General features: G+C 46.8%; 1 protein-coding gene across 5 annotated transcripts in view; it reads right to left on the bottom strand.

The window, feature by feature from the left end:
• The window catches only part of LOC140457921 (tyrosine-protein kinase Fyn), a 292224-nt gene that overhangs the window by 43923 nt on the left and 234517 nt on the right, over window positions 1-13784 (bottom strand). For 3 of the 5 annotated variants that reach the window (XM_072551741.1, XM_072551721.1, XM_072551732.1), the window contains 3 exons: window positions 11130-11233; window positions 6518-6667; window positions 2683-2847 (listed from right to left, as the gene is read on the bottom strand). In XM_072551741.1, the coding sequence (XP_072407842.1) occupies window positions 2683-2847; window positions 6518-6667; window positions 11130-11233 (419 nt within the window). Of the gene's footprint in view, window positions 1-2103; window positions 2260-2682; window positions 2848-6517; window positions 6668-11129; window positions 11234-13784 lie in introns of all 5 variants that reach the window. The other 2 variants (XM_072551762.1, XM_072551752.1) reach the window with 2 other exon arrangements.

The following is a 13784-nucleotide window of genomic DNA, read 5'->3' as shown; positions in this document are numbered from 1 at the left end:
CAGTGTGATAGGAAACAGCCATTTATTTTATTCAAGCAGTTGTTTTAAGAGGGGTTTTTCAGCCAGGATCTGTCTGCATGCCTGTATCTTTACTGATTAATAGCAAAACACATGCAGTAATCAAGTCAGAATTACAGCGGTTTCAGATCCTCATTTTAGATTGAGCAGTAAAACTGATTTATGGACCATGGTTAAGCTAATGTGACATGCTGTTAAAGCATTGTGTGAGTGGGTCACATGATGAAACTCTGGTGATGCCAACCCATTCATACCCAATGTCGAAATGATAAGTTGAGAAGTCCAACTTGGTTTGAAGTGTGGGCACAAAGACCTAAATGGAGTTGAAAGACTCAGCTCTACTTCACAACAGGCGTGGGGGGGAGTGGGGGTGGGAGTGGGGGTGGGGGTGGGGGGGGGTCAGTTAGCCTGCCTGTTCTGATGCATGTGACATTGACAGGTGACCAAATGGCCTCCTCCTTCTCTAAACGTATGTCATACGGACAGAAAAGAGAAGCCTTCAATGGGAAAATAAGGCTTCATCAGGAAGATCGCCCAGATTCTAGGGCTCAAAGAGTTAAATTGTGAGGCCATGTTGTACAAACACGGCTTGAGCTTAAAATATTGATCTAACTGAGCTATCACATTCAGATATCCTACGTTCTGCAGATCAACAAGTAATGGAACTGTTGGTTCTGCCATCAAACAATTAGAGGAAACTCAAGCCAGCACCTTCCAAACCCATTACCCCTACTGTCCAGAAGGACAAGGGCAGCAGATTCATGGGAACACCCCCAGCTACAAGTTCCCCACCAAGCCACTCACTATCCTGATTTAGAGCTGGATTGCCATTTCTTCAACGTTGGTGGGTCACTATTCTGACATTCCCTTCCTAACATTGTGGGGGGAGGGGGGTAACTTAACCCAACAGTTCAAGAAGGCAGCTCACCGCCACTTTCTCCAGGGATGGGCGATAAATGTTGACCTAGTCACCGATGCCCAGATCCTGAGAAAGAGATTTTTAAAGTTTGCTATTGGTCAGGGAGAGCTTCCAATGCCTACATTGGCATCTCTCACGAGGGTAGCTTCAAATTGGGATCTTCAGGGGCATAATGATGAACAGTAGAAGGCCCTCTGGTCCATCCAAGTTGTCTTGACAATTTGCCTGATATTGTGCATCAGAATATGAACACTCCCCAACCACCTCAACCTGTGGTGAGAGACACGGCGATTGTCAGTAATTTGGTGGGAACACAGCTGGGAAATTCGCCTCCACTCTGTCATCTCCATGTACACAGAGAGTCAAGGACTCTCCCAATTGCAAACCACAAGGTTTCCGTCTAGGGGAGGATAGCATGGCAGAATATAGAGCTGGAGGTTGCATGAGGTGCCAGGATTCCACCAAACACAAACGTGGGCCTGAGTTGGCAGCAGTGGGAAAACCACCTGCTGGGGCAAAGTCAGGACAATCCCAGCCCCGAGCCATCGCCCTGGGAAATTCCGGCGGGAATGTCACCTTTTGTGTTCAGTCCGGGAAAGGTCGAAGGTTCAAAGGAGTAAGAGTAGATCACTCAGGTCCTCAAACCTGCTTTGTCATACAAGTAGATTCAGGCCTGAGTTTGTGCCGTAAGTGCTTCTGCAACTTTACTGACTAGAAATCCATCCACCTCAGGTTTCAAATGTTCATTTGCCACCCAGACCCGACCGCACTTCAGGTGAGGGATTTGACTTTTCACCACATTCTTGCGGTGTGAAGGAGTGAGTGGCATCACCCCAGAACAGCCCAGCTTTGGATTTCAAATTATGCCTCCTAGCTCTGGACTCCAGGTCCAGGAAGTTGGCGCCTGTTTGGGGGTGGGTTTGTTTGATTTAGAACAGTGTTCCCTGTAACGACTGCCCTTTGACACATGACGCACAGTGTGTTCCACATTAAAGATCAATTAATACCATGAAACGCGGCTGGCAAAGTGTTACCCTGAACCACACCCAGCTTTCTGGCTGCCTTTTGATTAATGGGAGCCTTCCTTTTCTCAAAGTTTGGATGAATTTTGAAAAAAAAACAAGGAAGATCTTAAGGTTAGAGAAGAGAGCTTCTGAGCACCTTACCAGACCAAACATCGGCGAAACATCCCTGACCAAGCTTTCTCTCCAAGTATAGGGATTCCCGTACAATTTCCCAAGAATCTTTAGCTAATCCAACAGTTTGCGGGATCATGTTTGTACAAACCGTTGTTAAGTTATAGCACAAACCATCAGCTGACTCTACAGAGAATGGATGCAATGGGAACAGGATTTAAAATTTAATGAAGCGCATGCAGTCAGGAGGATGGAAGTTGGAGTCTCAAAGTGCAGTTTGTTGTTGGATTGTCCCAGGAATTCAGTCAGTAATTCCCAAATTTACAAAAGAGAGTGACCAATGTGGACTTTTTACTGGTCTAAAATCTTTTTCAAATGAGACCTGAATTGGTCGTCATGGTTACCTCCTTGGAAAGAGCCAATAGTTTGCATGAAACTCCAGGTATTCTTGACTGAATGCACTGACCACATTTAAGATTGGAGTCAAACTAATGCACACAGTGAACCTCCTCCATCTTCCATCACTTCTTGTATGTAAACCAGTGCCCCTGTCTCCCAGGTGCCTGGGAGTGGAGGGGGGGGAACTGCAGAACAGTTCTAACTTCATACCCATCCAGACTTCCCCAAACTGCCCATTTCCCAGTCTCTTGATTAACTGCAGAGATTCTCGGGGAATTTCCCAGACGTCTTTGGTTTTCACAGAGAGGTCAGCAAGCCTCGGCATACCCTTATGGCAGGCGACCACCAAGCGACAGCAGAGACCTGCAGCTCGTTCTGCAGAGGAGGGGTGGGTCGGGGGGAGGGGAGGGGTTAGCAGAGTCGGTGGAACATAAGCCGCACAGTAAGAGGGAAAAGAGAGAGAGAGGCAAATAAATAGTACAGGATTTCTGTGACATTGACAAGAGCAAAATGGAACAAGTCAATCTCCCTGGCAAGCACCTGCTGCATTGTTTTCACCGTGACTAATTGATCTGTGGGCTTTAGAATTAACTCAGATTGACTGGCAAAGCACCCTTTAACTATTTGCTTGCAGGGTGCAGGCAATTCATTTAAGTCAGCAGATTTTTCTCAGACTGTGAGGAGGACAACGTTTAGGGGAGACAATGAGCTCAGTAGCATGATCGCTATATTTGGTGGACTCTTCGTTGCCCTCTGGCCTATCCGGTGACATCTGTACTGCGTGAACACATTTTTAAAAAATCTCAGGTTGTTGCTGAGTCTTTTTTGGGCAGGGGGTGGGGTAGGTTGGGGAAGAGATCCGCTGATTATGATGATGATTTTCAAAACCAGATTGCAAGTTGCAAAATGAAGCAATACACTCAGGTGGAAAACACTTAATCTGAGCAAAGTCCTATCAGACCAAGATGACAGAGCTCCCCCCATAGGACCTGCTGAGCAACTGCAGCACATGAAAATTTTCAACACTTTGTTCCACCTTGTTACCGTCATCTACAGCCCATCCTTTATGCTTCCATCTGGGAAGACCATAAAGAATGGGGAAGAGGTGGGAAAAAAAAATTCAAAACACTGAAGTTCTTTAAAGAGTGTACATTTATTCAGTTATTTAAAAGAAACACATAGCTTTTGTAAAGATTAAGGATGCAAAGGGACTTTCCAGTGTGACGATGAGAGGATGTCCCCTTTTGAATGGGCAGGGGAAGATTTTAAAACTAGGGAGCACCGTTTCACATCAAGGACCACTTAAGATGGAAGCGAGGAAGAATCCTTTTCTCTCAGAGACTTCTGTAATTCTCTTCCCCAGAAAAGGCTAGGTTATTGAATATACTTGAGGCTGAGTTAGATCTCAGTATGACGGTGTGTGTTGTGGGGTTTGGGGGAAAGGCAACTAAGTAAGGCTGCAGTCAGATTGGCCACCATGTTAGTCAGTCTCGAGGGGCCAAACGAGGGGGTACTGCTTGGTCCTAGTTCTTATTTTTTAAAACAAAGTCCTCAGGACATTACATTTTGGAACATTCATCCACCCATCTTTTCTACTGTCATTAAGTGAGGACAATAATTACTCCTCTGGACTTCAGTCATTGTCAGATGGTAGTGACGTCCCACAGATTTAGTCTGCACAGTTTTTGTGCCGTATTGAGACATCTCCAACCTCACAGTCAAAACAAGCAGCAGCGTGAGAAGCATAAACAGATCAATAGCACACTGAACTGAGAAGAACAAGATTGCATTCTGTGTGGCATCAATATGACATAATATTGAGCGTTGATTGACAATGACACTTTGAGACAAATGAGGAGCTCTGTGGTCAGGAATCGTGCCATGGTTTCTCTCGAGACTGGGCATTCTGGCACAATGTGACTTTCTAACCCATCTGGCCCTATTGGGAAAGGTCAGGCCCATTCCCGATCCGTCTTAGAGATAGGCCGGTCAAGAATAATGAGGGGCTCAATCAGGAACTGGGAATTAAACAGAGCGCGTGGGAGAACAGGGAACAGAGCTTGGGGGGGAAGAAAAGGGCTGGAACGGGGGCAAACGGGAGTGAGAAGGAACAAGAGGGAGATGGAATAAGGGAGGGGGGGGTAGAGAAGGCAGGAAGAGGGTGGTGGAGGGGGAGAGAGGAAGAAGGGACGGTGTGAGGGTGAGAGGAGGGGAGTGAGGAAGAAGGGATGGTGTGAGGGTGAGGGGAGGGGAGTGACAGGTTGGAGGCCTTAGGTCCTAAGTGACAAGGTCACCAGGGAAGAAAGGCAGCACTCCTGTTCCAAGCAGGTACTTTGGGTGAGATTTCCGCTCCTCTCCCAGACATGTACTCCTGACACCCCTCTTCATTTCAGGGTTTTGATGCTGGGGGTCCTCCTCTATTTTGAGGCAGCCTTGCCATCTGTTCAATGGGCCCAGAGCCTGAGGAAACCTCCCTGCTCTCATTCCGCAGAGATGGAGGTGGTTGGAAGATGGAGTGTGTTCTGCTGACCAGGACTGGGATGGGGTCCCAGCTCCTGTTCTCCCCTCCCTGAGCAGACAGGTGTAAGTGAGGCCCACTCTACTGAACGTGGGGAACTAACTCTCTAAGGATCCAGCCTGAAACCCCCCGAAAATAAAACTGGAAAAAAGTTGCATGAGAGGGTGCGAGATTTTCGCTGGGTTCTGTCTCCACAGGCCAACTGCTCGTTTCTGAAACCTGAACCAAATATGGCTGTTGTTCATGTTCAAGTGCAGTCAACGATCTGAGCTTGTTGCTGGATCCAGGCTTCTTCTGAACAGCATGGAAACAGTACCTTCATCACACCCTCTGCAGCTGCTCCCCACCCCCCATACCATCCTCAAAGGCAACTGCCAAAGGGCAGGAAGTATTCAATATTGTCTGCAATGTCCACAAAACTGACAGGAGCCCACAGACAGTGCATCTGCCGAAATCAATACTCCAGCGTTGGGACAAATTAATACTAGGATTCTCACCCTCATCACAGATCCATGTTAATTTGTTCAAACGAAGGGTGTGTGTGTGCATGTGTGTGTCTGTCTGCGTGTGGTGTGTGTCTGTGTGTGTGTGTGTGTGGTGTATGTGTGTGTGCGTGTCTGCGCGTGTGTGGTGTATGTGTGTGTGCGTGTCTGTGTTTGTGCGTTGTGTGTGGTGTTTGTGTGTCTGTGTGTGTGGTGTGCGTGTGTGTGTGTCGTATGTGTGTCTGTGTTTTTGTGTGTGCGTGTTTGCACGTGTCTGTGTCTGTGCGTGTCTGTGCCTGTGAGTGTCTGTGTGTGTCTGTGTGCATGTCTGTGTTTGTGCGTGACTATGTTTGTGCGTGTCTGTGTCTGTGTTTGTGCGCGTGCGTGTGGTGTTAACAGTAAAGCGACATAGTCTGTGGGTGAGGCAGTAAAGTTCCAGACTGGCTGGGACCCTCAAAGCCAGCAGAGTCTGAGAACTGAACCCGGGATGGACCTGGTCAAGCGGCCAGCTGAACCGAGGTGAGTACCTCATACAACCCAATCAGCAAAGAGCTGACATGTGGATGGAACTGTCAGACGGGCACAAGTTTCCTTTTCCAAGCAGCAGCTACAATCAGATCAGTAAGAGTAAAGAACATTGCGTAAGGCGACAAAGAACACAGCGGAGTGAACTGCTCAAGCACATGTAGTCAGCAGGCCTCGTTCACACTGTTACCTTTATTCACCTCACAGTGAGTTAATCATCTACTGATTGAAGAACAAGTAACCGTTTATAATGTGTTTCACAGCCATGGACCCAAAATTAAACTGACAGAATTAAAATAAACCATCCACTAAGCAGCTGCAAGAACTTTCTATTTGTACATTTCATTAAAGCAACATCATGTTACTCAGCTTCACTCATTGGTATACTGTTTTGAAAAGGTTTCAGATTTCCGACAGACACTGTTACTATTCTTTCCTTAAACTTGACTACGTAAATGTGCCTAAAGGAATTTAAACGCAATGTACTGAGCCACAGTCAGGTGCTGAAAACAGTGCTTACCTGCGTAATGCTGAACCAGCTGCTGCAGTGTTTCAAACTGGGCGCGGGTTGTTATATAATACCCACCATTATCCAGTTTGCGGATCTTATAGTGTTTAACGTGGTCTCCTTTTATGTCATCCCAGTCCCGTATTGACAAAGAATAGGCACCTGCAAGCAACAAACATGGCGCCATGAATTAGAACTTTAACAATCATCTCGAAGGCTCTGGCCTCCTTGTCTCTCATAAAAGACACAGGCAATATATCAGGTCGTAGTGTTGGCTTGGTTCAATCTCTTTCTCTCTCTCTCTGGTTCTGAGGGAAAATGAAGGGTACTGTTTCCAGTTTGAGAGCCGCTAAGAGCTGACAAATGAATGTGGCTTTCCTTCGATGGCCTCGTGTTGAGATTCTGCCCAAGACAAGTAGACAAAACCATTCATCTCAAGATAACAGTTGCTCACCAGGAGCACCTCAATCGCCCAGAATGACACTAGGAAAATATTCACAGTTCCATCTTCAGAATTCTTTATTTATATGTTCTGGGTTGTTCATGAAGACATGGACGCCCACCAATAATGTTACTTAGGAGGGAGTTCAATCACTTTTTGGGCGCTGGGCTCAGCAGCCAAGATGGCCCCCAAATAAGACTGTTACCATGGCAACAGAAGGCAAAATTACACTTGTGGTCTGAACGGAACAATTTAAATTTTATATGATGAAATACTCCAATGTGCTTCACCAGCATGATATGATACTAAAGGTGACAGAGCCCCATGAGAGATTTCTGGTCAGATGAGGAAATGATTAGTCATACAAGAGTGTTTTAAGGAGTGTTGCAAAGGGATCTGAGAAGCTGAGAGGTTGAAGGCGGGAGTTTCAGAAGCCAAGGGCAGCTGAGAGCATGGCCGTGGGGTATGGAGGGATTAGAAGGTGGGGGATTCACAGGAGGCCAGAGTAGGAGGAGCCCGGATATGAGGGCTGTGTGACTGGTGGAAATGAGAGAAACATGGAGCAACTCGAGAGCAGGGTGGAGCATGTCACCGGAGGTCAGTGTGGGTCTGGGCGCAAAGGGGAGTGATGGGATGAGTGGAACAGGAGTCAGAATTATACGGCCCCCTTTCTTCCCTCCAACACCATCCCTCCAGAAACTGGGGGGGGGGGGGGGGGGGGGGGGGGTGGGGGTGGGAGGGGATGGGCAGGAACGAAACATAGGTTGGAAGCTTCATTCGCGGCGCAGTGCTGTAGATATCAGTCAGCCTGGCCTTGGGCTAATGGAGCCCCCCTTGTCATCAGGCAATGATATCTGAGAGCTTCTTTGCAGCAGTGATCTGACCTATATCAAGGCTGCCATGTCACGCTGAGCAGTTTGAGTGGAGGGGTGGGAGATGAGCAGGGGATGGGGTGGGATGGGGTGAGAGGGGAGGAACCTTCTGTTTAAAGACCCCTCCAATCCACAGAATGCTTCCCCTCTGCAGCTGAAGTAAGGTCCCCCCATCTCTCACCTTTAATCTGAGCCTCCAGTGCTGCTCTTGGTCTGGAGTCTCACTGCAGTCCATCCTCCCTCACAGGAGCGGGCGCCATGATCTCAACCAATTAATTGTGGACAACCGATAAAATACAGTCTGGGGGTTTGCGATGTGGAGGGTGACATCCCTGATGGTGGGATTGGTGGGCCTTGAGTTTATGGACAGTAGAACATCAGAGGAGGTGGGATTGGCCAGGAGGGGGCCAGAGGTTCCTGCTTCCAATTTTGAGGAGAATGGGGCAGGTCTGAAGGAGACGGGAATGGTGTCCGCCATCAACAGAATCTTTCGGAATACGAAGCAGCAGTGAGAGCCTGTTGTCAGGCCGAGTTGCCAGCAGTTTGTCGGAGGTGGGTGAGAAATAAAGCAAGTGGGTGGTACGGACCAAATGGGTTCAAGTGGGATACAAGAGCCGCTCAGAAAGGAGCTGGAAACAGATATGAGTTCAAGGCTAGGGCAAGCAGGAAACTTGTAGGAAGTTTAACCCCAGTGTACATGGGAAATGGCAGAGACAGGCCAATCTGATGTCAGCAATTTCAAATGAGAACACATTAACATTTTCCGATTTTGCAAGTCAACCGTAAAGGAACAATAACCACAAAAACAATACTTCAAAAACAATAATGCTGCACTCAGTTTAATGTCTTGGTTTCAGCGTCTGGGAATGAGAAGCCGGGCATCCGGCGGGAAGGTTTGGAAAGTGCTGCTCATGGTAAAATGCAGGACAGGCATCTCAAACTGACAAAGGAATTTAAGATAAAATAAAACAAGGAAGAACTGCAGATGCTGAAGATCTGAAACCAAAACAGAGATTGCTGGAGAGACTCGGCAGGTCTGGCAGTGTCTGAGAGGAGAAAGCAGAGTATCAAATCCAGTGAACAGCTCTGATGAAGAGTCATCAGATCCAAAATGTTAACTTTGCTTTCTGCACACAGAGGCTGCCAGATCTGTTGAGTTTCTCCAGCAATTTCTGTTTTGGCCTGGAATTATAAGGGAACAAGCCACTTATGAGGGTTAGCAGGGGCAATGTTAAATGTACCCAGGACGTCTTTCTCCCTGATGGATTTGTTAAAACTAGAAACTAGTATTTCCTTTTATATATATTATGTGTGAATGGGACTTGTGTTTTGAATAGAAGTGAATAAAAGGCAAGAGTACGATTATCCGGCAGTTCATAATTCAGTCACTTTGAACAGCGGGGCCCAAATGGAGGGTCACAATTCTTTAGTGTGCAAGGTTGGTGGGGGGTGGGGGGGGTGGGGGGGGATGGGGAGGTGACTAAGGTCAGCCAGCAATGTACAGGGGGCCCACCTTCATGCTTGCCCTATATCGGTCTAAAATGCTGTTGTGTGTGTCCAGATGACATTTGTTGAATGCAGGATATATTGACATGGCTTAATGGTAAGGTCAAAGGGAGTGTTGCTGAACAAAGAGACCTTGGAGTGCAGGTTCATAGCTCCTTAAAAGTGGAGTCACAGGTAGATAGGATAGTGAAGAAGGCGTTTGGTATGCTTTTCTTTATTGGTCAGAGTATTGAGTACAGGAGTTGGGAGGTCATGTTGCGGCTGTACAGGACATTGGTTAGGCCACAGTTGGAATATTGCATGCAATTCTGGTCTCCTTCCTATTGGAAAGATGTTGTAAAACTTGAAAGGGTTCAGAAAAGATTTACAGGGATGTTGCCAGGATTGGAGGATTTGAGCTACAGGGAGAGGCTGAACAGGCTGGGGCTGTTTTCCCTGTAGTGTCAGAGGCTGAGGGGTGACTTATAGAGGTTTACAAAATTATGAGGGGCATGGATAGGGTAAATAGGCAAAGTCTTTTCCCTGGGGTCGGAGAGTCCAGAACTAGAGGGCATAGGTTTAGGGTGAGAGGGGAAAGATATAAAAGAGACCTAAGGGGCAATGTTTTCACACAGAGGGTGGTGTATGTGTATGGAATGAGCCGCCAGAGGAAGTGGTGGAGGCTGGTACAATTACAACATTTAAAAGGCTTCTGGATGGGTATATGAATAGGAGGGGTTTACAGGGATATGGGATAAGTGCTGGCAAATGGGATGAGATTAGGTTAGGATATCTGGTTGGCATGGACAAGTTGGACCGAAGGGTCTGTTTCCGTGCTGTACATCTCTATGACTCTATTGCCAGTGGACAGGAAGCGGTTGGATACATTTTACAGAATTAAGCAAAACATATCTAGTTTTGGGTACAAAATGTGTGGAGTTATCAATACTGGGGTAAGGGCCTTGGAAAGGAGATGAGAGGGGAGGGGTGGGGGCAGGTGTTATACAACCACAACAAGTGGGATACCTGCCCCCACACCACCCCTCTCACCTCCATCCAAGGCCCTAAACAACCCTTCCAGATCCGTCAGAGATACACCTGCACATCATCCAACCTGGTCTAGTGCATCCATTGTTCCCGATGAGGTCTCCTCGCTATCAGGGAGACCAAACACAGACTCTGGGACCAGCTCATGGAGCATCTGCATCTTGCACTCATTAACCAACCTGACCCTCCAGTTGCCATCCATTTTAATTGCCCTTCCCACTCCCCCGGCGACATGTCCATCCTCCACTATCAGAGTGAGGCCAGATGTAGACTGGAAGAACAACACCTGATATTTCACCTGGGAAGCTTACAGTCCAATGGCCTCAATATCAATTTCTCCAGCTTCAAAGTCCCTCCTCCCCCAGCCTTATGCAGTCTCCCTCCCCCCACCCCTTCCTCCCTGACCTGCCCTAACCTGTCCATCTTCTTCCTCACCTATCTGCATCCCATCACCTGCATCCACCGCTCACCATCCCACCCCCTCTCCCCAGTCCTGACGAAGGGTTTCAGCCGAAACGTTGACATTCCTGCTCCTCGGATGCTGTCTGACCTGCTGTGTTTTTCTAGCCTCACATCCATTGATTCTGATTTCCAGTATCTGTAGTCCTGACTGTCTCTGAACAGTGTACAGTTCTTGACAATACACAGGGAGATGCTTAAAGCAGAAGTATGACAGTATAGGACAAGGTCACGATCCCTGTTCACGTGCTTTCCAAGGGGAGGCTGTGCTTCGAACTAAACAAACGCCTGGAGAGTGTAACGGGGCAGAAACTCGTACCTTTGGTGGTTTCACTTTCACGAATGAGGAAGGTTCCTCTTGGGTTGCAGACAGACAGAAGTTGTCTCTCAGCCTCTTTACGGCCAAGTTTACCAAAGTACCACCTGTGTACAGAGAAGATTTCATAATCAGAAACAGGAAACACTGTGTCCAGTTTAACATAGTACTCATGCAATTCAGAGACTTTCATACAATTTTATTTTGGTCTGTTTAATGAAGATCACCACAGTGGCTGGTGTAGAATAGTAATGACAATATAACTAAGTAATCATAATTCATGACATATTTATGGACAATCATCAAAATAAAGTATAAACTAACAAGGTTTACAATTGTGAACATCTAAGTGTACAAGAAATTACAACATGTTACAAAATGCAAATCTGCCCAAGTCCATAGATCATATGATGTTGGCTCATGTTCTTTAAGTTCTCAATCATTTTTTTTACCAGTTTGAGTTAGAGTACAATCCTAGTCTCGTCTTCTCCGCAAATTACCCTTAACAACGCATGTAAGGAGCTTTCATTACTTAAAGAAAATCTCAACTTTTGCAAAGCTGCCTTGCCTCAGCACCTCGTTTCTTATGTGCTTCCACCAGACAGCTCATCTCAATAAAACAAAAGCTCAGCTCTCGCTCCCTGCATCTTCTGCCCATTCAACTCCTCACCAACCAACCGAGGACACCCAGTGCTCTCCCTCACGGTGTTCCACTCCAATGCCAACACAGCCAAAACCCAGCGGTCTCTCTCCATTACAAATCCTGCTGGCCACCAAACTGACAGCTGTCTCCCAGCATCTCCCTCTCGTTGAAATTTGTTTTCTTTATTCTGTACCAGGATGAGGGCTTCGCTGGCTCGGCAGCATTTATTGCCCATACCTAATTGCCCAGAGGGCCAGTTGAGAGTCAACCATTTCATTGTGGGTCTGCAGTCACATTAGGCCAGACCAGGTAAGGATGGCAGTTTCCTTCCTTAAAGGACATTAGTGAACCAGATGGGGTTTTCCGACAATCGGCAACGGATTTATAGTCATCATTAGATCGTTAATTCCAGATATTTATTGAATTCAAATTCCACATTTTGCCATGGTGGGATTTGAACCCAGGTCCCTGGAACATTACCTGGGTCTCTGGATTAACAGTCCAGTGATAATACTCCGAGACCATCATCTCCCCTGACTCACATTCCGAAAGCCCTCATCCTTACTTACAAATCTCTCCAAGAACTAGGCCTTAACTAATGGCAGCTGTTCTCCGAGCTCCTGTGCAGATATCCAGGCATCAACACTTCAGAGGAAAGTCAAAACAAATGTTAACACAGAGGAACACACGGAAATATCAGGTCAGGGAATGAGAAGTTGGTTAAAGTATGAGATCTTAAAGTGTCTCAAAAGAAAGAGAGGTGAATAGAGGGATGGAATTCCTGAGATTAGTGCCGGTGCAGTTGGAGGTTTGTGTTCTGATAATGAAGCGATGAAAATCAGGGGAGATCGAGAGGCCAGTATCAGATGAACAATGAATCCTTAAGGACTGAGAGAGAAAGGGAGGGGTGTGACCATGAGGGATGCAAAAACGGCAATGGGAATTGTAAAACTAAAGTTTTTGATTGATATCGTACAGAGCAACGATTGGTGAACAGGATTTCCTGAGGGTTAGGGCAAGAGGTAGCAGAGATTGGGGCCAGCTCCAGTTTTAGGAGTTAACAGAGTGGGAGGTCAGTGCTGGAACACTCAGTTCGGGAGAGCACAAAAGCAGGAGTGAGAAGGTTTCAGCTGTGGAGGAGGGACGGGCAAAGGGCGCCAGTGTTATGGAGGTGCAAGTGGGTGGTATCAGTGATGACATGAATAGGAGTTCAGCAGCTACAAACACAGGGCAGAGCGTGGACTGAAAACACTAATCTTCTCAAAATTTAATTGGAGGATGTTTCAACTCATCCAAAGTGGATTGGGGAAAGCAGCTGATAAAGGAGGAGTTGAGAGAGGTAATGATTAGGGGCTTCAGGCAAACAATCAAAGCCGAGGCCAAACATGGTAGTTTTTAAGGAGCATTTGCAAAGAGGAGAGAGTGATGGTGAAGTGGAGAGATACAGGAACTCAGGCAGCTGAAGGCACGACCACCAAGGGGGCACTATTAAAATCAGAGAAGGAGAAACACAAATATCTCAGAAAATTTGGTGACTGAATGAAACTGCAGATGTGGGGAGAGGTGAAGCCATGGAGAAATGTGAAAATAAGGAGTGGTTTTGAAAACTGAAGAGTTGCCAGACCAGGAACCAAGTGTAAGGTCTGTGGGCACACAGATGAAAGGGGAGTGGAATTTATTTCTCTGTGAGGTACCTCAAATTCCCTTCTACTTTAAAGGAGCATTCTGAATACTGGAAATGGTTGTTGTAATAACCAGTTACGATTATGACCTATCATGTAGTCCGTTTTCTGTTCTTCACAAAACATGAAGTATTGGACCAAGATATCACATTCCTCATGCAGTGAAAGCCCATATTGTTAGTATTCATTGGACCAAACCACAGAGATGTAAGAAGACATAATTAAAAGGGTAAGTTTTAAGCATCACAATTTTAAATTATTCTCCTACACCCACTTCCAACACCAGAGGGCACTGTGTCACTGTCATTGCCAACACCAAAGGGCACCGCGTCA

Source organism: Chiloscyllium punctatum, chromosome 3 (assembly GCF_047496795.1).
Source record: "Chiloscyllium punctatum isolate Juve2018m chromosome 3, sChiPun1.3, whole genome shotgun sequence".
Classification (NCBI taxonomy): domain Eukaryota; kingdom Metazoa; phylum Chordata; class Chondrichthyes; order Orectolobiformes; family Hemiscylliidae; genus Chiloscyllium; species Chiloscyllium punctatum.
The sequence above is the reverse complement of the archived record's forward strand: the minus strand, read 5'-3'. Positions and strand labels throughout refer to the sequence as shown.